Source organism: Rana temporaria, chromosome 3 (assembly GCF_905171775.1).
Source record: "Rana temporaria chromosome 3, aRanTem1.1, whole genome shotgun sequence".
Taxonomy (NCBI): domain Eukaryota; kingdom Metazoa; phylum Chordata; class Amphibia; order Anura; family Ranidae; genus Rana; species Rana temporaria.
Window position 1 is genome coordinate 412,449,102 of NC_053491.1, and position 26,106 is coordinate 412,475,207.

The following is a 26,106-nucleotide window of genomic DNA, read 5'->3' on the forward strand; positions in this document are numbered from 1 at the left end:
TTACCACAGAGTGCACATAAATGTTGTCACCTTCCCGCCATTTTACCACAGAACCAGACAGAGCACACAGAATATTGTCCAATGTTGTCACTTTGTCGCCATTTTACCAGAGTGCACATATCAATGTTTGGTGTTGTCACCTCCCTGCCATTTTACCACAGAATATTGACACCTTCACGCCATTTTACCACAGAGCAGACAGAGCACACAGATACCTGTCCAGTGTTGTCACCTTGTCGCCATTTTACCACAGAGTGCACATAAATGTTGTCACCTTCCCGCCATTTTACCACAGAACCAGACAGAGCGCACAGAATATTGTCCAATGTTGTCACTTTGTCGCCATTTTACCAGAGTGCACATATCAATGTTTGGTGTTGTCATCACCTCCCTGCCATTTTACCACAGAATATTGTCCAGTATTGTCACCTTCCCACCATTTCACCACTGAACCAGACAGAGTACACAAAATAAATGTTCAATGTTGTCATTTTACCACAGTGTGCACATACAAATGTTTGGTTCTGTGGTAAAATAGCGACAAGGTGACAACACCAGCCAGAGCACACACCATTTTACCACAGAACCAGACAGCACACCAATGCCTGTCTGGTGTTGTCACCTTTCTGTCAGCCAAATTGTAATAAAGACGCACGTCCTCACATCTAATGTAATTTTTATACACAACATGCAGTCAGACATATAAATACAACAAGAGAGAATGAGGCCTTACAGAGATTGTATAGAAATTGTGCAACCAGACTGTATAGTTTGTGGCCAGCTTTAAAGAGATTTCACCTCATTTCCTGTCAAGGTGACAACAATTTCTCTAGACAGGAAGTGAAGGAAAAATCTGCAACAAAGAGCAGTTAAAAAAAAAATTGTCTGGTGTTGTCACCTTCCCGCCATTTTACCACAGAGCAGACAGATACCTGTCCAGTGTTGTCATCTTCCCGCCATTTTACCACAGAGCAGACAGATACCCGTCCAGTGTTGTCACCTTACCGCCATTTTACCACAGAGCAGACAGATACCCGTCCAGTGTTGTCACCTTCCCGCCATTTTACCACAGAGCAGACCGATAGATACCCGTCCAGTGTTGTCACCTTACCGCCATTTTACCACACAGCGGACAGATAACTGTCCAGTGTTGTCACCTTCCCGCCATTTTACCACAGAGCAGACAGATAACTGTCCAGTGTTGTCACCTTCCCATCATTTTACCACAGAGCAGACAGATACCCGTCCAGTGTTGTCACCTTACCGCCATTTTACCACAGAGCAGACAGATACCCGTCCAGTGTTGTCACCTTCCCGCCATTTTACCACACAGCGGACAGATAACTGTCCAGTGTTGTCACCTTCCCGCCATTTTACCACACAGCAGACAGAAAACTCATACCTCCAAACTTTCTGAAAGGGGAATGAGGGACACTTATTGGCAAAAGTATGTAGACATAGGACGCACCCCCTGCCACGCCCACCTTAAAGGAGAATTGTACAAAAAAAATGATTGGTTAAACCCACAGGGGCTTTTTACCACTACTGTTCCTTTATATTGGCTTTTAATATTTACAAATTCAGCAATTTAGAAATCGGATGAAAGGTTTAGCGCTGGAAAATACTTTTTGATAGATAAATAATACATTTTATATACAACTTTATTATTGATCAGACCAAAATGAGGGTGAAAGAGGGACAGAGGGACATTCTTCCAAATTGGGGACAGTTGGGAGCGATGGATAACTGTCCAGTGTTGTAACCTTGCAACCATTTTACCACAGAGCAGACAGAATGCGTACATACCTGTCCAGCGTTGTCACCTTCCCGCCATTTTACCACAGAGCAGACAGAATGCGCAGCAGCGCAGATACCTGTCCAGCGTTGTCACCTTCCCACCATTTTACCACAGAGCAGACAGAATGCACAGATACCTGTCCAGCGTTGTCACCTTCCCACCATTTTACCACAGAGCAGACAGAATGCGTATATACCTGTCCAGCGTTGTCACCTTCCCGCCATTTTACCACAGAGAAGACAGAATGCGTACATACCTGTCCAGCGTTGTCACCTTCCCACCATTTTACCACAGAGCACACAGAATGCACAGATACCTGTTCAGCGTTGTCACCTTCTCGCCATTTAACCACAGTACCAGACAGAATGCACAGATACCTGTCCAGCGTTGTCACCTTCCCACCATTTTACCACAGAGCAGACAGAATGCGCAGATACCTGTCCAGCGTTGTCACCTTCCCGCTATTTTACCACAGAGCAGACAGAATGCACAGATACCTGTCCAGCGTTGTCACCTTCCCGCTATTTTACCACAGAGCAGACAGAATGCACAGATACCTGTCCAGCGTTGTCACCTTCCCGCCATTTTACCACAGAGCAGACAGAATGCACCCTACCTTGCAGCACTGGGGTCTTTGGTTAAAATCGTGACTAGGACACTATCTGCATGGAGTTTGCATGTTATCCCTGTGCTTGCGTGGGTTTCATCCCACAATTCAAAGACATGGGGGTTATTATTGCGTCCACTGGCACCAATGCTGGGGGTTATTATTGTGGCCCCTGACTGGTTGGTGTGCCTGGGACGCACTTCTTCCTGCCTTCCCACGTTAATCTCCTGAAATTCCAGTTGTCTGTTGATCTATGGTGTTCAGTGCGCCGTGTATTTTGGTGTTCAGTCCGCGTGTATTTTGGTGTTCAGTCCGCCGTGTATTTTGGTGTTCAGTCCGCCGTGTATTTTTGTTATTTTTGCACCTTCGGGTCATTATGGGGTCCTGAGCAAATGAAGACCAATGTCCCATGTTGTCACCTATTCTCTCATGTATGATCATTATACAAACACACAGCTCAGCACCCGTTCTGCTCTCCAGGCATTCCCAATGTCTGCTGGAATTACACGGATCAGGTGACTTGTAGAACAGCGGGGCCCCAGACACTGGAAGGGGCCCCCAAAAATCATAGCAGAATGCAGGTCACCACTATGAAACTCCATGTAAACCCACCAGACTGCTAACCCTAAGCTGGCTGTGATCACTAATGCTGCCTAATTCTCAGTATCTGTTCCTATTCTGTATGGACTCTGCACAGTACCACTTCTTGTGTGTCATGTATAGGGAAGAGGTGTGTTATTGGGGTGTCTTGTATAGGGGACAGATGTATCATGTATAGGGGACAGGGGTGTCACAGAGGTGTCATGTATAGGGGACAGGTGTTATAGGGGTGTCATGTATAGGGGACAGGTGCGTTTATAGGGGGTGTCGTGTATAGGGGACATGTGTGTTATAGGGGTGTCGAGTATAGGGAACAGGTGTGTTATAGGGGTGTCGTGTATAGGGAACAGGTGTGTTATAGGGGTGTCGTGTATAGGGAACAGGTGTGTTATAGGTGTGTTGTGTATAGGGGACATGTGTGTTATAGGGGTGTCGTGTATAGGGAACAGGTGTGTTATAGGGGTGTCGTGTATAGGGAACAGGTGTGTTATAGGGGTGTCGTGTATAGGGAACAGGTGTGTTATAGGGGTGTCGTGTATAGGGAACAGGTGTGTTATAGGGGTGTCATGTATAGGGAACAGGTGTGTTATAGGGGTGTCGTGTATAGGGGATAGGTGTGTTTATAGGGGGTGTCATGTATAGGGAAGGGAACAGGTGTGTTATAGGGGTGTCAAGTACAGGGAACAGGTGTGTATTAGGGGTGTCATGTATAGGGAAGGGAACAGGTGTGTTATAGGGGTGTCAAGTACAGGGAACAGGTGTGTATTAGGGGTGTCGTGTATAGGGGACAGGTGTGTTATAGGGGTGTCGTGAATAGGGAACAGGTGTGTTATAGGGGTGTCGTGTATAGGGAACAGGTGTGTTATAGGGGTGTCGTGTATAGGGAACAGGTGTGTGATGTATAGGGGTGTCGTGAATAGGGAACAGGTGTGTTATAGGGGTGTCGTGTACAGGGAACAGGTGTGTTATAGGGGTGTCGTGTATAGGGAACAGGTGTGTTATAGGGGTGTCGTGAATAGGGAACAGGTGTGTTATAGGGGTGTCGTGTATAGGGAACAGGTGTGTTATAGGGGTATCATGTATAGGGAACAGGTGTGTTATAGGGGTGTCGTGTACAGGGAACAGGTGTGTCATGTGTAGGAAGAAGGGAAGAACATGCACATCTAAAGGGATGCTGGGGATTCAGCAGATAACATTTCCTATCTGTCTCTCCTCCCCCGCCCTCACCTGCTTCCTCCTTTTATATATATCCTGACACCTCATTACTTCTGTGACACTTCCTCCAGCACCAGTGTGTCAGGCCAGGGATATCTGGGGACTGCCAGTTATATATTGTGCAGGAAGTGGGAATCACTCCGGCCTCACCATGATAAATTGTGCATTTTTTTTTATGTCGGTGTAACTCGCACTATAGCACGGCACTCTGTGCATCGCATTCAATTCCCATTCATATTCGTATAATGCACGGTGCAGCCCACCAATCCGCGGCACAACGCACATACGACTAATAAATTCACCTCCTTAACGCAGTGATGCAACATCGTGATTGGGGTCACACACTGACCAATAACAGCTGATCAATCGGTGTTTATTTGCCTTTAAAAAAATATATATACATATATATATATATATATACACACATATATATATATATATATATATATATATATACACACATATATATATATATATACACACATATATATATATATATATATACACACATATATATATATATATATATATATATATATATATATATATTATATATATATATATTAAAGGAAATTTAAGGAACAATAATGATGTAACATTTGTTTTTTTAAATTGTTTTGTTACTTTGGTTCCTCGAAGTTTATATTCTGCAGAATCACTTTTGCTTGTAATTAAAGATTTATAATAATATAGCATCCCCCCATCAGTTTATTTTTATATAATATATATATATATATATATATATATATATATACTGATGGGGGGGGATGCTATATATACAGTATTGGCCCAGATTCACAACCGAGATTCGACACCATATCTCCAGATACGCCGTCGTATCTCTGAGTTGCGCCGTCGTATCTATGCGCCTTCCGAAAAAACGTCAATCACGTCGGGTCACAGTAGTTTTGCATAATTAGGCGGGCTTACGCCGGCCGATTTACGCTACGCCGCCGCAACTTACGGAGCAAGTGCTTTGAGAATACAGCACTTGCCCGTGTAAGTTGCGGAGGCGTAACGTAAATCAGATACGTTACGCCTGCACAATTTTACGCGGCTCTACGTGAATCTGCCCCTCTATCTCTATCAGGAGTAAAATGCACGATTATTTCTGAAAATAAATAAATCAGATAAATATAAATATATATATATCTGATTTATTTATTTTCATTAATAATTGTGCATCTTAGTCCTGATGATTGGCTGTTAAGCCAAGAAACGCGTAGCGTTTTGAAATCAAGGGTGCCGAGACAAACTAGCCCATTATTAATTTCTTTTTTTGTGACCATATTGTGATTTTTTTTATTAATATTATTATTATTACTATTATTATTTATTATTATTATTAATATTATTATTATTAATATTTTTTTTCTTTTGCGAACATTTTCTGATGTATTATTATTATTGAATTTTTTGTGTGAACATATTGTGATTTATTATTATTATTTTTTTTGTGAACATATTGTGATTATTATTATTATTATTATTGTTAATAATTATTTTTTGTGAACATATTGTGATTTATTATTTTTTATTTATTATTATTTTTTTGTGAACATATTGTGATTATTATTTATTATTATTAATATTATTAGTTATTATTTTTTTGTGAACATATTGTGATTTATTATTATTATAATTTTTTTGTGAACATATTGTGATTATTATTATTTATTAATCATTTTTTTTTTTTAACATTTGGTTACAATTTCCCAGAAGTGCGTGTTGCTGGGGTTGTTCCCCCTCCCCATGCGGGTCACAGGGGGGGGGATGGGGGTATAGCCGTACGCGTTTTGTCTGTATGGGTCATCGATGAAGCAGGAAGTGGCTGCAAAGAGGTGGCAGGAGATCAGTAGCACCGAGATGTAACAATGGGTGAAAAAAATAAAAAATAAAAACAAGGATTTTATTAAATAAATTGACAAAGGTCGATCATACACAGAGAAATGTCGGGTTTTCTCATCTACTTTAATACAATAATAATAAAGTCCAGACTATCAGACGACACAATATATACATATTTATCATAAAGTGCACATTGTCTCGTTAGAACGATCGGTAGAAGTATACTCCATCGGTGCGATTGTTCCCCCTCCCCCACCATTCGCGGTTTTCTCGCCATCAGACGTATTTTGGTTGGTTTGATCTCCGGTCGCCCTGGGATTTGGGGGGGGACGGGACGCCATGTTTCACCGCAGACTCTTCTTCTCATTAACTATCCGGAGAGCCCGGGGGAAGAGCCGGAGGAACACTCGGCCACCATGACTGATTGCGGCTGGGATTGCGTGTCGCAGACGCGATGTGCTTAACAGGAACATCTGTCCCGGAGGAAATCCTGGCCTGCCGCTCAGGTCCGTCTATTGAATAAAGCGGACCTTATCTGTAGCTATTTTTAAAGCCTGACTGAACCTTCGAGCTAAATCAGCTGAACTCATTCTGGATGCATCAAAACAGAAGCTGTGCAAGTTCTTAGTCTTCTCTCTGTGTGGAAGCAGTGGTCTCTCTGCAGAGGTCTGCCCAGTCACTGCTAGAGCTCTCCAATCCGCCCAGGAGCCGGAGCTTTGTGGATTCCACATTAGAAGAAGGGTTGAATGGCCATTATGTCTAGGGCAGGGGTCCCCAAACCTTTCACTACGAGGGGCAAGTGTATTTTACATAATTTGGGAGATGAATTTTTTTTTTATTCTATGAATGTATGAGAACGTTCCAAGAATTGCCTTCACATCCTCTTACCATAGAGTCCCCCCCCCTTCACATGAGGGGCTGCCCTTACCATAGAGTCCTCCACCTTCACATCAGGGGCTGCCCTTACCATAGAGTCCTCCTCTTCACGTAAAGGGGCTGCCTTTACCATAGAGTCCTCCCCTTCACATGAGAAGAAGCTCCCCTTACCATAGAGTCCTCCCCTTCACATCAGGGGCTCCCCTTACCATAGAGTCCACCCCTTCACATCAGGGGCTCCCCTTACCATAGAGTCCTCCCCTTCACATCAGGGGCTCCCCTTACCATAGAGTCCTCCCCCCCCTTCACATCAGGGGCTGCCATTACCATAGAGTTCCCCCCCTTCACATCAGGGGCTCCCCTTACCATAGAGTCCTCCCCTTCACATCAGGGGCTGCCCTTACCATAGAGTCCTCCCCTTCACATCAGGGGCTCCCCTTACCATAGAGTCCCCCCTTCACATCAGGGGCTCCCCTTACCATAGAGTCCTCCCCTTCACGTCAGGGGCTTTATTTACCATAGAGTCCTCCCCTTCACATGAGAAGAAGCTCCCCTTACCATAGAGTCCTCCCCTTCACATCAGAAGAAGCTTCCCTTACCATAGAGTCCTCCCCTTCACATCAGAAGAAGCTCCCCTTACCATAGAGTCCACCCCTTCACATCAGGGGCTCCCCTTACCATAGAGTCCTCCCCTTCACATCAGGGGCTCCCCTTACCATAGAGTCCACCCCTTCACATCAGGGGCTCCCCTTACCATAGAGTCCTCCCCTTCACATCAGGGGCTCCCCTTACCATAGAGTCCTCCCCTTCACATCAGAAGCTCCCCTTACCATAGAGTCCTCATAACACGAAGCTCGTACCATAGAGTCCTCCCCTTCACATCAGAAGCTCCCCTTACCATAGAGTCCTCCCCTTCACATCAGAAACTCCCCTTACCACATACTGCTACACTGTATCTATGGAGGGAGAGACATGGTTGTCACCTTAGGCTGGACTTCAAACATGTTTCCCTTTTGTTTATCTCTATTACATGTGGGGGGGGGGGATTAGTAGTTTAGATAAAGATTAGATAACCCTTCCAGTTCATCTCACAGGAAGTAGCAAGGACACTGAAACGCTGGGAGGATCAGCGGGTATTTTCTGTACTTGGTGATAATGTTCTTAGTTTGAAAAGTGAAAACGAATGCAGCCACCACATCTAAGGACTGGTAATCAATATATGACATTTTTGCTCTTAGGTTTGGTCATGCTTTAAGTCATGGTCAATGTTTAAGTGATGATCAAGCTTTAAGTCGTGTTCAATGTCATGCTTTACAGTAAGTCAAGGTCAAGCTTTAAGCCATGGTCATGCTTTAGGTCATGCTTGAAGTCGTAGTCATGCTTGAAGTCGCGTTCGATGTCAAGCTTTAAGTCACTGTCAAGCTTTAAGCCGTGGTGCTTGTGTTCAAGCTTCAGATCGTGGTCATGCTTTGAGTCGTGGTCAATGTTTAAGTGATGATCAAGCTTTAAGTCGTGGTCAAGGTTAAGCTTTAAGCCATGGCTATGCTTTGTCGTGGTCAAGCTTTAAGTCGTGTTCAATGTCATGTAAAAGTAAGTCATTGTCAAGCTTTAAGCCATGGTCATGCTTCAGGTCGTGGTCATGCTTCAGATCAAGGTCAAGCTTTAAGTTGTGGTCATGCTTTAAGCCATGGTTATGCTTTGCTGTGGTCATGCTTTGAGTCATGGTCAAGCTTTGAGTCATGGTCAAGCTTTAAGTCCTGTTCAATGTCATGCTTTTACAGTAAGTCATTGTCAAGCTTTAAGCCGTTATCTTGGTCAAGCTTCGGGTCGTGGTCATGCTTTGAGTCATGGTCAACCTTATGTCGCGGTCAAGCTTTAGGTTTGGGTCAAGCTATAAGCCATGGTTGTGCTTCAGGGCAAGGTCAAGCTTTAAGCCATGGTCATGCTTCAGGTCGAGGTCCAGCTTTAAGCCATGGTCATGCTTCAGGTCGAGGTCAAGCTTTAAGCCATGGTCATGCTTCAGGTCGAGGTCAAGCTTTAAGCCATGGTTGTGCTTTAGGGCAAGGTCAAGCTTTAAGCCATGGTCATGCTTCAGGTCGAGGTCAAGCTTTAAGCCATGGTCATGCTTTAGGTCGAGGTCAAGCTTTAAGCCATGGTCATGCTTCAGGTCGAGGTCAAGCTTTAAGCCATGGTCATGCTTCAGGTCGAGGTCAAGCTTTAAGCCATGGTCATGCTTCAGGTCGAGGTCAAGCTTTAAGCCATGGTCATGCTTCAGGTCGAGGTCAAGCTTTAAGCCATGGTCATGCTTCAGGTCGAGGTCAAGCTTTAAGCCATGGTCATGCTTCAGGTCGAGGTCAAGCTTTAAGCCATGGTTATGCTTCAGATCATGGTCAAGCTTTATGTTGAGGTCATGCTTTAATTTGCGTTCAATGTCATGCTTTACAGTAAGTCATGGTCAGGCTTTAAGCCGTGGTCATGGTTAAAGTCTTGGTCAAGCTTGTGTTCAAGCTTCAGGTCGTGGTCATGCTTTGAGTCATGGTCAATGTTTAAGTGATGGCGAAGCTTTAGGTCGCGGTCAAGGTCAAGCTGTGAGCCATGGTTATGCTTCAGGTCACGGTCAAGCTTTAAGTCGTGGTCATGCTTCAGGTCACGGTCAAGCTTTAAGTTGTGGTCATGCTTTAAGCCATGGTCATGCTTTACCGTGGTCATGCTTTGAGTCCTGGTCAAGCTTTAAGTCGTGTTCAATGTCATGCTTTTACAGTAAGTCATTGTCAAGCTTTAAGCCGTTGTCATTATTAAAGTCTTGGTCAAGCTTCGGGTCATGGTCATGCTTTGAGTCATGGTCAACCTTTATGTTTGGGTCAAGCTATAAGCCATGGTTGTGCTTCAGGGCAAGGTCAAGCTTTAAGTCATGTTTAAATGTCATGCTTTACCGTAAGTCATAGTCAAGCTTTAGGCTATGGCCATGGTTTAAGTCTTGGTCAAGCTTTAAGTTGTATTCATGCTTTAAGGTCATGGTCATGCTTTAGGTCAACCATGCATCGTGACAACTTCCATTGGCCTTGCGTATCCAGTAGCAAATCTGAGCATATTTCGGAGGCGTCAACCTAACTGCCACATTATACTCTCGGGGCTCTCCAGATACTTCCACCCACTGATGTCCAGAGAAGACCCCAATGACTTTCCTCTTCCAGCGGCTGCCATGCCGCATTCTCCCATAAACCCCCGAGCCGCTGGCCCCTGGACGGGCGTCGCAGTGCTGGTACAGCAAATGCGTTGTCTGCTCCTGCACTCTGCACGATCGGTAGACCAGCTCTCCAGGCCGGTCACTGTCAAATCCCCGAGAAGTGGACCCGTCTTCCAGCAAGATCCCGCAAGGGAGGGGAGGCCGCTAGGTCCATATAAGGACGCGGCTGGGCGCGCCGAAGTTCAAGCAAAGCGTAATCGTAATCCATGCTCAGTTCGGTTGGGGCCCCGATCCACGCTCGGGGCAACCGAGTACTTTTCACACGTACCCAACGCAGGGAAGGCTGGGCCCCCGGTCTCAGGAAACCAACGCTCAGCTTGCGTGCTCCTTGGACGTAGTCCTGACCATCGTGGATGCAGTGGGCCGCCGTTAGGACGTGGCGTTCCGTCACCAGCACGCCGGTGCAACCCGTGGACAACCGAACGGCGGCCGCGAAAGGGAAATCTCTCAGAAATGGACGAGTGATAGAAAAACGAACGTCTGGTCCATAAATCTGCCTCCGGCTTCTCCTAGACTTCCCGTCCCTTGAATGTCTTCTGCTGCCCCCGGGGGGCAATTTCACCGACACCGCCGTCATCATCCGGCTACCGTTGGGGTACACCGTCTCGTAGTCCAGCTCATGATCCTCGGCGAATGTTTCTGGCTGAGACTCGTGCAGGACGCACGCCTCCCGGCAGACCGTGGTGAACTCTGGGATGCCATTGGCTGTGAAATTCGATGGCGGTAAAGGCAGCGTCTGTCCGGCCGCCACCTGGATGACGGGGAGGCCACACGTGGCGATGGGGACCAAGACAAGGAGCGAGATGGAGAAGAGCCAGGCGTTCCTCATAGTCGTGTCCCTGCGGAGAAACCACAAGAGAGAAAACGTAAATCTACAGGAGAACCATCGAGAAGATTCTACAACTTCATTCCCTGGTGATCCTGCCAAGAAGGCCCTTCTTAAAGCTGGAGAACATTCGACCAGAACAGAAGGCACGCTAAGGACATTCGACCAGAGGAGAAGCACGCTAAGGACATATAACCGGAGGAGAAACACACTGAAGAACATTCAACCAGAAGAGGAAACGCACTAAGGACATTCGACCAGAGGAGAAGCACGCTAAGGACATTCGACCAGAGGAGAAGCACGCTAAGGACATTCGACCAGAGGAGAAGCACGCTAAGGACATTCGACCAGAGGAGAAACACACTGAAGACCATTCAACCAGAAGAGGAAACGCACTAAGGACATTCTCAGAGGAGAAGCACGCTAAGGACATTCGACCAGAGGAGAAACACACTGAAGACCATTCAACCAGAAGAGTAAACGCACTAAGGACATTCAACCAGAGGAGAAGCGCGCTAAGGACATTCGACCAGAAGAGTAAAAGCGAAGAACATTCAAGGAACAGGGTCACGGAGGAGCTCAGCTTTGGGCCACGGAGGAGCTCGGCTTTGGGCCACGGAGGAGCTCGGCTATGGGCCACGGAGGAGCTTGGCTATGGGCCATGGAGGAGCTCGGCTTTGGGCCACGGAGGAGCTCGGCTATGGGCCACGGAGGAGCTTGGCTATGGGCCATGGAGGAGCTCGGCTTTGGGCCACGGAGAAGCTCGGCTTTGGGCCACGGAGGAGCTCTGTTTTGGGGGATGGACAAGCTTTAGTTATCGGGGATGGAGGACAACCTCAGTTACAGGGAACAGGGGACCTCCGGTACCGGGATGGAGGATGGTGGACCTCAATTATCGGGGATGGAGGAGCTCCGTTACGGTGCCTTGAAAAAGTATTCACACCCCTTGAAATTTTCCACATTTTGTCATGTTACACCCAAAAACCTCTGTTCTCCTCTGACACCCCGGTTCTCTGTTCTCCAATGACACCCCGGTTCTCTGTTCTCCTCCAATGACACCCCAGATCTCTGTTCTCCTCCAATGACACCCCGGTTCTCTGTTCTCCTCCAATGACACCCCGGTTCTCTGTTCTCCTCCAATAACACCCCGGTTCTCTGTTCTCCAATGACACCCCGGTTCTCTGTTCTCCTCCAATGACACCCGGATCTCTGTTCTCCTCCAATGACACCTGGTTCTCTGTCCTCCTCCAATGACCTCGGTTCTCTGTTCTCCTCCAATGACACCCCGGTCCTCTGTCCTCCTCTGACACCCCGGATCTCTGTTCTCCTCCAATGACACCCGGTCCTCTGTTCTCCTCTGACACCCCGGATCTCTGTTCTCCTCCAATGACACCCCGGTTCTCTGTTCTCCTCCAATGACACCCCGGTTCTCTGTTCTCCTCCAATGACACCTGGTTCTCTGTTTTCCTCCAATGACACCCCGGTTCTCTGTTCTCCTCCAATGACCCCGGTTCTCTGTTCTCCTCCAATGACACCTGGTTCTCTGTTCTCCTCCAATGACACCTGGTTCTCTGTTCTCCTCCATTGACACCCCGGTTCTCTGTTCTCCTCTAATGACACCCCGGTTCTCTGTTCTCCTCCAATGACACCCCGGTTCTCTGTTCTCCTCCATTGACACCCCGGTTCTCTGTTCTCCTCCAATGACACCCTGGTTCTCTGTTCTCCTCCAATGACACCCCGGTTCTCTGTTCTCCTCTAATGACACCCCGGTTCTCTGTTCTCCAATGACACCCCGGTTCTCTGTTCTCCTCTAATGACACCCCGGTTCTCTGTTCTCCATTGACACCCGGTTCTCTGTTCTCCTCCAATGCACCCTGGTTCTCTGTTCTCCTCCAATGACACCCCGGTTCTCTGTTCTCCTCCAATGACACCCCGGTTCTCTGTTCTCCTCCAATGACACCCCGGTTCTCTGTTCTCCTCCAATGACACCCCGGTTCTCTGTTCTCCAATGACACCCCGGTTCTCTGTTCTCCTCCAATGACACCCCGGATCTCTGTTCTCCTCCAATGACACCTGGTTCTCTGTCCTCCTCCAATGACACCTCGGTTCTCTGTTCTCCTCCAATGACACCCCGGTCCTCTGTCCTCCTCTGACACCCGGATCTCTGTTCTCCTCCAATGACACCCCGGTCCTCTGTTCTCCTCTGACACCCCGGATCTCTGTTCTCCTCCAATGACACCCCGGTCCTCTGATCTCCTCCAATGACACCCCGGTTCTCTGTTCTCCTCCAATGACACCCCGGTTCTCTGTTCTCCTCCAATGACACCTGGTTCTCTGTTTTCCTCCAATGACACCCCGGTTCTCTGTTCTCCTCCAATGACCCCCCGGTTCTCTGTTCTCCTCCAATGACACCCCGGTTCTCTGTTCTCCTCCAATGACACCCCGGTTCTCTGTTCTCCTCTAATGACACCCCGGTTCTCTGTTCTCCTCCAATGACACCCCGGTTCTCTGTCCTCCTCTAATGACACCCGGTTCTCTGTTCTCCTCCAATGACACCCGGTTCTCTGTTCTCCTCCAATGACACCTGGTTCTCTGTTCTCCTCCAATGACACCTGGTTCTCTGTTCTCCTCCATTGACACCCCGGTTCTCTGTTCTCCTCTAATGACACCCGGTTCTCTGTTCTCCTCCAATGACACCCCGGTTCTCTGTTCTCCTCCATTGACACCCCGGTTCTCTGTTTCCTCCAATGACACCCTGGTTCTCTGTTCTCCTCCAATGACACCCCGGTTCTCTGTTCTCCTCTAATGACACCCCGGTTCTCTGTTCTCCAATGACACCCCGGTTCTCTGTTCTCCTCTAATGACACCCCGGTTCTCTGTTCTCATTGACACCCCGGTTCTCTGTTCTCCTCCAATGACACCCTGGTTCTCTGTTCTCCTCCAATGACACCCCGGTTCTCTGATCTCCTCCAATGACACCCCGGTTCTCTGTTCTCCTCCAATGACACCCCGGTTCTCTGTTCTCCTCCAATGACACCCTGGTTCTCTGTTCTCCTCCTCTGACACCCCGGTTCTCTGTTCTCCTCCTAATGACACCCGGTTCTGTGTTCCCTCTCCCGGCACTGACATGATATGTTATCCGTTTGGCCTCAGCCGACAAGTTCATTAATTTTCCCACCAATAGACGTTTCCTCACCTCGATGACGGCTCCCGACATTACTGGAACTCCATCTTCACGCCGGCCAAGGTCAGGCGGTGATCACTCTGTCACAAAACAAGAATAACAGATGCCGGAGTATTAGAAAGTCTCGCAGGAGATATTGGGGGGAGATTGGTGCTGGGGGGGGAGATTGGTGCTGGGGGGGGGATCGGTGCTGCGGGGGGGGAAATCAGTGCTGGGGGGGGTCAGTGCTGGGGGGGGATCGGTGCTGGGGGGGAGATTGGTGCTGGGGGGGGATAGGTGCTGGGGGATAGGTGCTGGGGGGGATCGGTGCTGGGGGGGATCGGTGCTGGGGGGGATAGGTGCTGGGGGGGGGGAGATTGGTGCTGGGGGGGAGATTGGTGCTGGGGGGGATAGGTGCTGAGGGGGGATAGGTGCTGGGGGGGATAGGTGCTGGGGGGGATAGGTGCTGGGGGGGAGAGATTGGTGCTAGGGGGGAGATTGGTGCTGGGGGGGGATCGGTGCTGGGGGGGATTGGTGCTGGGGGGGATAGGTGCTGGGGGGAGATGGGGGGATAGGAGATTGGGGGGGAGATTGGTGCTGGGGGGGGGGATCTGGGATCAGTGCTGGGGGGGAGATTGGTGCTGGGGGGGGGATAGGTGCTGGGGGGGGAGATTGGGGGGGGATCGGTGCTGGGGGGGATAGGTGCTGGGGGGGATAGGGGGGGGAGATTGGTGCTGGGGGGGGGGGGGTGTGGTCGGTGCTGGGGGGGGGGATTGGTGCTGGGGGGGAGATTGGTGCTGGGGGGGGGGGGATTGGTGCTGGGGGGAGATTGGTGCTGGGGGGGGGATTGGTGCTGGGGGGGGAGATAGGTGCTGGGGGGGAGATAGGTGCTGGGGGGGAGATTGGTGCTGGGGGGAGCGGAGCCGCAATGAACTCCTGACACCCGGTGTGACATTTCAGAAGGAGCTGAGGTCACCGAGACGCTTCGCTGCTCCGCGTCACGTTCTGGGCCCGGCGCCGTCACAATAACTACTGTATAAAAACATTCACTGAAATGTAACAATAAAAACAAAAGTATTCATACCCCTTGAAATTCCCCACATTTTGTTACAACCAAAAACACACTCCTCTGGGGACACGCCTCCTGGGACACGCCTCCGGGGACACGCCTCCTGAGATACGCCTCCTGGGACACGTCTCCGGGGACACGCCTCCTGTGACACGCCCCCTGGTGTGAATGAGCCCTCAGTACAGAGCATGACCATGCAACCCACCACCGCGTGCCACCCAACGCACACCGCGCCGCAGACAATAGAACTTGTGACATTTCAATAAAGTTCAGTAAAAAAAAAACAAAGACCTCTCACAATAAAATCTCCCCACCAACAATAGACCCCTTGCAACAAACTACCCCCCAGCAACAATAGATCCAAACATACACCCTGAGAGGATTTGTCCATCGGAAACAGATCTCCCAGCAGCCGGAAACAACAGAGCCCTTCTCAACAGTACATCCTTCAACAGTAATGGACCCCCCCCCCCAAAAAAAAAACAATAGATCCATCACCAGCAATAATAGATCCATTACCAGCAACAGTAAACTCCCCCAGCAGTAATAGATCCCTCTCCAACGGCAACAGATCCCTCTCCAGCAGCAACAGATCCCTCACAGCAACAACAGATCCCTCACAGCAACAACAGATCCCTCGCCAGCAGCTATAGACTTCCCCAGCAAGAGATCACTCTGCAGCAACAACAGATCCCTCACCAGCAGCTCTAGACTTCCCCAGCAACAGATCCCTCTCCAGCAACAATAGATCCCTCTCCAGCAACAGATCCCTCTCCAGCAACAACAGATCCCTCACCAGCAGCTATAGACTTCCCCAGCAACAGATCCCTCGCCAGCAGTAATAGATCCCTCACCAGCAACAGACTCTCACAGCAGTAATGGATCCCTCACCAGCAGCAACAGATCCCTCTCCAGCAGCAACAGATCCCTCTCCAGCAGCAACAGATCCCTCTCCAGCAACAACAGATCCCTCTCCAGCAACAACAGATCCCTCTCCAGCAACAACAGATCCCTCTCCAGCAGCTATAGACTTCCCCAGCAACAGATCCCTCTCCAGCCGCAACAGATCCCTCACCAGCAACAACAGACTCCCCCAGCAGTAATAGATCCCTCACCAGCAGTAATAGATCCCTCACCAGCAGCAATAGACTCCCTCAGCAGCAACAGATCCTTCTCCAGCACTAATGGATCCCCCACCCGCAGCAACAGATCTCTTTACAACAGTAAAATACTCCCCCAGCAGTAATAGATCCCTTTTCAATGGCAACAGATCCCTCACCAGCATAAATAGACTCCCTCAGCAGCAGAAATAGACACCCTCAGCAGCAACAGATCCCTCTCCAGCAACAACAGATCCCTCACCAGCAGCTATAGACTTCCCCAGCAACAGATCCCTCTCCAGCAGCAACAGATCCCTCACCAGCAACAACAGACTCCCTCAGCAGTAATAGATCCCTCACCAGCAGTAATAGATCCCTCACCAGCAGCAATAGGCTCCCTCAGCAGCAACAGATCCCTCTCCAGCAACAACAGATCCCTCACCAGCAGCTATAGACTTCCCCAGCAACAGATCCCTCACCAGCAACAGACTCCCCCAGCACTAATGGATCCCCCACCCGCAGCAACAGATCTCTCTTCAACAGTAAAAGACTCCCCCAGCAGTAATAGATCCCTTTCCAACGGCAACAGATCCCTCACCAGCAGTAATAGATCCCTCACCAGCAGAAATAGACTCCCTCAGCAGCAGAAATAGACACCCTCAGCAGCAACAGATCCCTCTCCAGCAGCAACAGACCCCTCTCCAGCAACAACAGACTCCCTCAGCAGTAATAGATCCCTCACCAGCAGTAATAGATCCCTCACCAGCAGCAATAGGCTCCCTCAGCAGCAACAGATCCCTCTCCAGCAGCAACAGATCCCTCACCAGCAGCTATAGACTTCCCCAGCACTAATGGATCCCCCACCCGCAGCAACAGATCCCTCACCAGCAGCTATAGACCTCCCCAGCAACAGATCCCTCACCAGCAACAACAGATCCCTCTCCAGCAACAACAGACTCCCCCAGCACTAATGGATCCCCCACCCGCAGTAAAAGACTCCCCCAGCAGTAATAGATCCCTTTCCAAAGGCAACAGATCCCTCACCATCAGTAATAGACACCTCATCTGTAATGGATCCCTCACCAGCGATATCGGACTCCCGCAGCAGCAATAGATCCCTCGCCAGCAACAATAAATTCCCGCAGCATCAATAGATCATCTATCACACTAACCACTCCTAATAGCTCATTGTCATTTGAAAAATATATTTCAATCTTTAATAAACCTGCAACATTCCATAAAATAATCCCCCCCCCCCCCGGTGATCCCGCCATGAAGGGCCTTGCTTGGACACTTCCTGTTTATAGGGTGACAACGCTACCAATTGTGTTCCTATGTTGTCACCTCTGGGATTCCGATGGACACACTTTACACAAGCGCATGGAGAAATGTCATGCAGGCATCACTGGAGCGCAGACAGACAGGAAGTGGCTGCAAAGAGGCGCAGGGAGATCAGCAGCAAAGAGACAAGAAAACATGACAGCAAAAATGAAATGAAGACATTTGAGTGCAAAGGAAGTAATCTGAGAAAATGTAAAATTCACCACAAAGAAGGAAAATAAAGGCCACCCAGTTTATGTGACAGCAGTCAGTGATTGGGCGATAACCATTGTATATGCTTTGCTGCCTTGTCATTGCGAAGCACAAAAGATCGAGAAGAACCCCCCCGTATTCCAATCAGGGTGAGGACACCCAAGGGGGCCATTCCAGGTGGCTGGGGTTCAGGTTAGGAGTCAGGATTGGGGTTCAGGTTCAGGTTGGGGTTCAGGTTGGGGGTCAGGTTGGGAGTTCGGGTTGAGGTTCAGGTTGGGGTTTAGGTTATGGTTCAGGTTGGGGTTCGGGATGGGGGTCAGGTTGGGGTTCAGGATGAGGTTCAGGTTGGGGTTCAGGTTGGGAGTTCGGGTTGAGGTTCAGGTTGAGGGTTCAGGATGAGGTTCAGGTTGGGGTCCAGGTTGGGGTTCAGGTTAGGGGTCAGGTTGGGGGTCAGGTTGAGGTTCAGGTTGAGGTTCAGGATGGGGTTCAGGTTAGGGGTCAGGTTGAAGGTTGGGTTTCAGGTTGGGGTTCAGGATAAGGTTCAGGTTGGGGTCCAGGTTGGGGTTCAGGTTGGGAGTTCGGGTTGAGGTTCAGGATGGGGGTCAGATTGGGGGTTCAGGTTATGGTTCAGGATGGGGGTCAGGTTGGTGGTTCAGGATGAGGTTCAGGTTGGGGTTATGGTTCAGGTTCAGGATGGGGGTCAGGATGGGGGTTCAGGATGGGGGTCAGGTTATGGTTCAGGTTGGGGGTCAGGATGGGGGTTCAGGATGGGGGTCAGGATGGGGGTTCAGGTTGGGGGTCAGGTTGGGGGTTCTGGTTGAGGTTCAGGTTGGGGGTTCTGGATGGGGTTCAGGTTGGGGTTTCAGGTTGGGGGTTCAGGATGGGGGTCAGGTTGGGGTTCAGGATGGGGGTCAGGTTGGGGGATCAGGATGAGGTTCAGGTCGGGGGTCAGGTTGGGGTTCAGGATGAGGTTCAGGTTGGGGGTTCAGGATGGGGGTCAGGTTGGGGGGTCAGGTTTGGGGTCAGGTTGGGGGATCAGGATGAGGTTCAGGTTGGGGGTTCAGGATGGGGGTCAGGTTGGGGGGTCAGGTTTGGGGTCAGGTTGGGGGTTCAGGATGAGGTTCAGGTTGGGGGTTCAGGATGGGGGTCAGGTTGGGGGGTCAGGTTTGGGGTCAGGTTGGGGGATCAGGATGAGGTTCAGGTTGGGGGTTCAGGATGAGGTTCAGGTTGGGGGTTCAGGATGGGGTCAGGTTGGGGGTTCAGGTTGGGGGTCAGGATGGGGTTCAGGTTCAGGAGGGGGTTTAGGTTGGGGGTTCAGGTCGGGGGTCAGGATGGGGGTTCAGGTTGGGGGTCAGGTTGGGGTCTCCATATGTCCACCTTCCAGCGGTCAGCGGCAGCTCTACTCACCTCCTGAGTGGAAGTGAAATGAGAAGCGGCTTCCCGTAGAGAAAGCAGATTTCTGAGCTAATAAATAATTGTCGCCTCACAAAGCCGCCGTTGTTCCCGTCACTCCACCCAACGCCGAGCCCGACATGCACAGAATATGGAATCCCCCGGGAGAGGAGACCTTTCTTCTGTATTCAGATCTGACTTCACCGACTCCCGTCCACTCTTCTCTATAGAAAGGAATCTGTTTTTGTCTGAGAATAGACCTCTGCTGGAAGTCTGCTCCAAGCATCAACTACTCTTTCGGGAAAATAATTCTTTCTACCGTTTAGTTTTGTACTTTACCCACCGAACTACTCAAGTGTCCTCCACCCCTCTCTACCAATCCCCCCACTGACCTCCATTCAGTGTCCTCCACCCCTCTCTGCCAATCCCTCCACTGGTCTCCATTCAGTGTCCTCCACCCCTCTCTGCCAATCCCTCCACTGGTCTCCATTCAGTGTCCTCCACCCCTCTCTACCAATCCCCCCACTGGCCTCCACCCCTCTCTACCAATCCCTCCACTGACCTCCATTCAGTGTCCTCCACCCCTCTCTACCAATCCCTCCACTGGTCTCCATTCAGTGTCCTCCACCCCTCTCTACCAATCCCTCCACTGACCTCCATTCAGTGTCCTCCACCCCTCTCTACCAATCCCTCTACTGGTCTCCATTCAGTGTCCTCCACTGGTCTCCATTCAGTGTCCTCCACCCCTCTCTACCATCACTCCACTGGCCTCCACCCCTCTCTACCAATCCCTCCACTGACCTCCATTCAGTGTCCCCCACCCCTCTCTACCAATCCCCCCACTGACCTCCATTCAGTGTCCCCCACCCCTCTCTCCCAATCCCTCCACTGGTCTCCATTCAGTGTCCCCCACCCCTCTCTACCAATCCCTCCACTGACCTCCATTCAGTGTCCTCCACCCCTCTCTACCAATCCCTCCACTGACCTCGACTCAGTGTCCTCCACCCCTCTCTACCAATCCCTCCACTGGTCTCCATTCAGTGTCCTCCACCCCTCTCTACCAATCCCTCCACTGACCTCCATTCAGTGTCCTCCACCCCTCTCTACCAATCCCTCCACTGACCTCCATTCAGTGCCCTCCACCCCTCTCTACAATCCCTCCACTGACCTCCATTCAGTGTCCTCCACCCCTCTCTACCAATCCCTCCACTGACCTCCATTCAGTGCCCTCCACCCCTCTCTACCAATCCCTCCACTGACCTCCATTCAGTGTCCTCCACCCCTCTCTGCCAATCCCTCCACTGGTCTCCATTCAGTGTCCTCCATCCCTCTCTACCAATCCCTCCACTGACCTCCATTCAGTGTCCTCCACCCCTCTCTGCCAATCCCTCCACTGGTCTCCATTCAGTGTCCTCCACCCCTCTCTACCAATCCCTCCACTGACCTCCATTCAGTGTCTCCACCCCTCTCTACCAATCCCTCCACTGGTCTCCATTCAGTGTCCTCCACCCTCTTACCAATCCCTCCACTGACTTCCATTCAGTGTCCTCCCCTTCTCTACCAATCCCTCCACTGGCCTCCATTCAGTGTCCTCCACCCCTCTCTACCAATCCCTCCACTGACCTCCATTTACTGTCCTCCACCCCTCTTACCAATCCCTCCACTGGTCTCCATTCAGTGTCCTCCACCCTCTCTACAATCCCTCCACTGACCTCCATTCACTGTCCTCCACCCCTCTCTACCAATCCCTCCACTGGCCTCCATTCAGTGTCCTCCACCCCTCTCTACCAATCCCTCCACTGACCTCCATTCACTGTCCTCCACCCCTCTCTACCAATCCCTCCACTGGTCTCCATTCAGTGTCCTCCACCCTCTCTACCAATCCCTCCACTGGTCTCCATTCAGTGTCCTCCACCCCTCTCTACCAATCCCTCCACTGGTCTCCATTCAGTGTCCTCCACCCCTCTCTACCAATCCTTCTACTGACCTCCATTCAGTGTCTCACCCCTCTCTACCAATCCCTCCACTGGCCTCCATTCAGTGTCCTCCACCCCTCTCTACCAATCCCTCCACTGACCTCCATTCAGTGTCCTCCACCCCTCTCTACCAATCCCTCCACTGGTCTCCATTCAGTGTCCTCCACCCCTCTCTGCCAATCCCTCCACTGGTCTCCATTCAGTGTCCTCCATCCCTCTCTACCATCCCTCCACTGACTCCATTCAGTGTCCTCCTCCCCTCTCTACCAATCCCTCCACTGGTCTCCATTCAGTGTCCTCCACCCCTCTCTACCAATCCCTCACTGGTCTCCATTCAGTGTCCTCCACCCCTCTCTACCAATCCCTCCACTGGTCTCCATTCAGTGTCCTCCACCCCTCTCTACCAATCCTCCACTGTCCTCCATTCAGTGTCCCCCCCCCTCTCTACCCACCCCTCCACTGGCCTCCATTCAGTGTCCTCCACCCCTCTCTACCAATCCCTCCACTGGTCTCCATTCAGTGTCCTCCCCCCCTCTCTACCAATCCCTCCACTGGTCTCCATTCAGTGTCCTCCACTGGTCTCCATTCAGTGTCCTCCACCCCTCTCTACCAATCCCTCCACTGGTCTCCATTCAGTGTCCTCCACCCCTCTCTGCCAATCCCTCCACTGGTCTCCATTCAGTGTCCTCCATCCCTCTCTACCAATCCCCCCACTGACCTCCATTCAGTGTCCTCCACCCCTCTCTACCAATCCTTCCACTGACCTCCATTCAGTGTCCTCCACCCCTCTCTACCAATCCTTCCACTGGCCTCGACTCGGTGTCCTCCACCCTTCTGCAGTCCCCCCCCCCCCCAAAAAAAAACACCAGCCGCCACTGTACCTGAACCCCATCATTTGGAGGGGGGTCCATGTACTTTTAGAAATCTAGGTTGTTTGATGGCTGGGTGTCCATAGAATATATCAGAGCAGGACTTGGCCCCAGGCCTTGGTGCACCACTGAATGTCCTTCAATTACAACCTCACTTACCCCTTCCAGTTCTGTTGGCAGCGTTTACAATCCCATAATGCCATCTGCTCGACATCTTGTTCTGCTCCACTTTTTCACGACTTGTAGCGATGACGATGGACCTCAAACAGACCCCGGCCTGGAAATCTGTAAAATTAATTGGTGGTCAGTCCATGAAAAGCACCTTCTGCTGTCTGAGCACTTTTCATCCTCCGGACCCTTTTTAATGAGCAATAATAATAATAATAATAATAATAATAATAATAATTTCCTTCTGTTCATAAAGTTTAATGAAACATTGTATTTGTTACCATTTTGTAAGATTTGAATATCAAAATCATCAAATTTTATACCTGCTACAATCCAGAGCACACCTAGAAATGGTTTTCTTATTTTGTATACTTGGCGTGCTTGGCGGGGTTAGGATTAGTATAATGTTGGGGTTAGGGTTAGTATGAAGTTGGGGCTCAGGGGTTAGGCTTAGTATGAGAAAAGTTTTTTTGAGTTTAGGATTCGAGTTGGTATGAATTTTTGGTTAATGGGCTAGGTTTAGTATGCTGGGATTAGTATAATTTAAGGGTAAGGAGTTATGGTTAGTATGAAGTTGGGGTTTAGGGATGGGCTTAGTATAAGGCTAGGGTTAGTGTTTAGGGTTAGGCTTGGTATGAATTTATGGTTAGGCTTGGTATGAGGTTAGGGTTATAATTTAAAGTAAGGGGGTTAGAGTCAATATGAATTTAGGGTTAGGAATTTAGGATTAGTATGAAGTTAAGGTTTATGGTTAGGCTTGGTATTAGATAAAGGTTAGAGTTAATATAATAGGGTTAGTATGGGACTAAGGCTAGTATGAATTTAGGGTAAAGGGTTAGTGCTAGTATGATCTTAGGGCTTGCATGAATTTAGGGTAGGGGGTTAGGGTTATGATGTTATGGTTACTATGATGATAGGGTTAGTATAAGGTTAGGGTTAGTGTTTAGGGTCAGTATGAATTTAGGATAAAGGGATAGGGTTAGTACAAGGTTAGGGCTTGAATGAATTTAGGGTAGGGGGGTTAGGATGTTGGGGTTAGTGTTTAGGGTCAGTATGAATTTAGGATAAAGGGATAGGGTTAGTACAAGGTTAGGGCTTGAATGAATTTAGGGTAGGGGGTTAGGATGTTGGGGTTAGTGTTTAGGGTCAGTGTTTAGGGTCAGGGTCAGTATGAATACAGTATAGAGTAAGGGGTTAGGGTTAGTATGAAGTTGAGGTTAGGGGTTATATGGGGTTAGGGTTAGTATGATGATAGGGTTAGTGTTTAGGGTTAGTATGGGGTTAGGGGTAGTATGATGTTGGGGATAGTGTTAGTATGTTAGGGTTAGTGTTTAGGGTATAGTACGGTGTAAGGGGTTAGTATAAAGTTGGGGTTATGGTTAATGTTTAGGGCTAGTATGGGGTTAAGGTTAGTATAAATTTAGAGTGGGGCGTTAGGGTTATGATGTTAGTGTTAGTGTTTAGGGTCAGGGTCAGCATGAATTTAGAGTAAGGGGTTAGGGTTATTATGGGGTTGGGGTTAGGATTAGTATGATAAAGGTTAGTATGAAGTTGGTGTTAGTGTTTAGGGTTAGTATGGGGTTAGGGTTAGTGTTTAGGGTTAGTATGGGGTTAGGGGTTAGTATGAAGTTGGGGTTAGTTCGGTGTTAGGGGTTAGTATGAAGTTAGGCGTTAGTATGGGGTTAGGGTTCGTTTTTAGGGTTAGTATGGGGTTAGTTTGGGGTTAGGGGTTATTATGAAGTTGGGGTTAGTATGGTGTTAAGGATAGTGTTTAGGGTTAGTATAGGGTTAGGGTTAGTATGGGGTTGGGGTTAGGATTAGTATGATAAAGGTTAGTATGAAGTTGGTGTTAGTGTTTATGGTTAGTATTGGGTTAGGATTAGTGTTTAGGGTTAGTATGGGGTTAGGGTTAGTGTTTAGGGTTAGTATGGGGTTAGGGGTTAGTATGAAGTTGGGGTTAGTTCGGTGTTAGGGGTTAGTATGAAGTTAGGCGTTAGTATGGGGTTAGGGTTCGTTTTTAGGGTTAGTATGGGGTTAGTTTGGGGTTAGGGGTTATTATGAAGTTGGGGTTAGTATGGTGTTAAGGATAGTGTTTAGGGTTAGTATAGGGTTAGGGTTAGTATGGGGTTAGGGTTAGTGTTTAGGGTTAGTATGGGGTTAGGGTTAGTGTTTAGGGTTAGTATGGGGTTAGGGTAGGTTAGGGTTAGTATGGGGTTAGGGTTAGTGTTTAGGGTTAGTATGGGGTTAGTTTGGGGTTAGGGGTTATTATGAAGTTGGGGTTAGTATGGTGTTAAGGATAGTGTTTAGGGTTAGTATGGGGTTAGGGGTTAGTATGGGGTTAGGGTTAGTGTTTAGGGTTAGTATGGGGTTAGGGTTAGTGTTTAGGGTTAGTATGGGGTTAGGAGTTAGTATGAAGTTGGGGTTAGTATGGTGTTAAGGATAGTGTTTAGGGTTAGTATGGTGTTAGGGTTAGTATGGGGTTGGGGTTAGTATGAAGTAGGGGTTAGTTAGGGGTTAGTATGGGGTTAGGGTTAGTTTGGGGTTAGTATGAAGTTGGGGTTAGTATGGGGTTGGGGTTAGTATGGGGTTGGGGTTAGTATGGGGTTAGGGTTAGTATGGGGTTAGGGTTAGTGTTTAGGGTTAGTATGGTGTTAGGGTTAGTATGGGGTTAGTATGAAGTAGGGGTTAGTTAGGGGTTGGGGTTAGTATGGGGTTAGTACGGTTGTTATGAATTTAGGGTAAGGGCTCAGAGTTAGTAGGAGGTTGGGGGGTTACAGTAAGTAAGCAGCAAAAATGTACTTTTTTATATATAACTATCATCATTTCTATTACTAATCTCTCATTTCTGGACCCTCTTTGGCCTTTCTGTGGTTTGTGTTTCTCTTTATAAACTGCAGATGGACACGTCCAGCGTTGGATTATTATATTTTTTAGTCTGCCCCCCCCAGAGGAATCGGATCGGATTATTCCTTTCCGAGTTACATAATAAAAAACAAAATCTCTCTTCCCTGGAAATGATTCATCTGCATTTTATTGGCTCCTCCACCCAAATCTTCTCCCAGATAATTGCCCGGCTTACCTGAGTCTGCCAGGTAATTGGTGGCACGCAGGTCCCGCTCAGCGAAGGCTGCAACACACTTTCCTTTTCTTTGCTCTGCCTCGTGTCACCCACCTCCCTCCCTGTACAGGTAGACTCAGCGATCGGAGGGGGGGGGGGGGGTTGGACATGCTCCTGCACGACAGGAATGCGCGCTCCATACTGAGGGACGGGGCCCAGTCACCTGCTGGATGACTTTGAGACGAAGCGCTCAGAGAGATAAATCGTAGACGCATATTAGGTAAAGTGGTGGATTCATTGTATCATGGGGCCCCCCCAGGGCTACTTTCACAGTTTTTTATATGCTTGTATTTTGCCTTTATTGGTTCCTCCCTCCCATCAACATGCCAATTTGTTTTATCAATCCTTTCCAATTCCATTATATACATTATTTTATACTCGGTGATGTCCCTATTGGGCGGCCAGACCTCTGTGCTCCTCTATATAATGCAGGCAGATCCTGGCTGGTGGGAGGGACTGGCCGGATGCTGTACACGGCTTCCTGAAAACATCACGGCACCCGGCCACAGGGCTCCTCTAAAAAAAAAAAGCCCTTGTGAAGAGTGGGAGGAGCTATGCAAATCTCTAAATGGCTTTATGGGCGTTCCCTCAAGGCGTGGGCAGTCCTAGGGAAAAAAATATATTGGTCTGAAAAAAGAAAACGAATGCAGCCGCCATTGTAACTCCTACAGACTTTTTATCAAGTAGATGATAGTATTACA

At 49.1% G+C, this 26,106-nt stretch overlaps 1 protein-coding gene and 1 pseudogene across 1 annotated transcript in view; both read right to left on the bottom strand.

Annotated features, from left to right (window-relative positions):
• Positions 1-8,685, bottom strand: part of SFRP1 (secreted frizzled related protein 1) — a 57,620-nt gene extending 48,935 nt beyond the window's left edge. Inside the window, 2 exon segments of the mRNA XM_040341696.1 lie at positions 8,260-8,447; positions 8,491-8,685. Coding sequence (XP_040197630.1) covers positions 8,260-8,447; positions 8,491-8,685 — 383 coding nt within the window.
• Positions 8,686-9,614: 929 nt separating this feature from the next.
• Positions 9,615-25,649, bottom strand: LOC120933078 (annotated as a pseudogene).
• Positions 25,650-26,106: the final 457 nt, after the last annotated feature.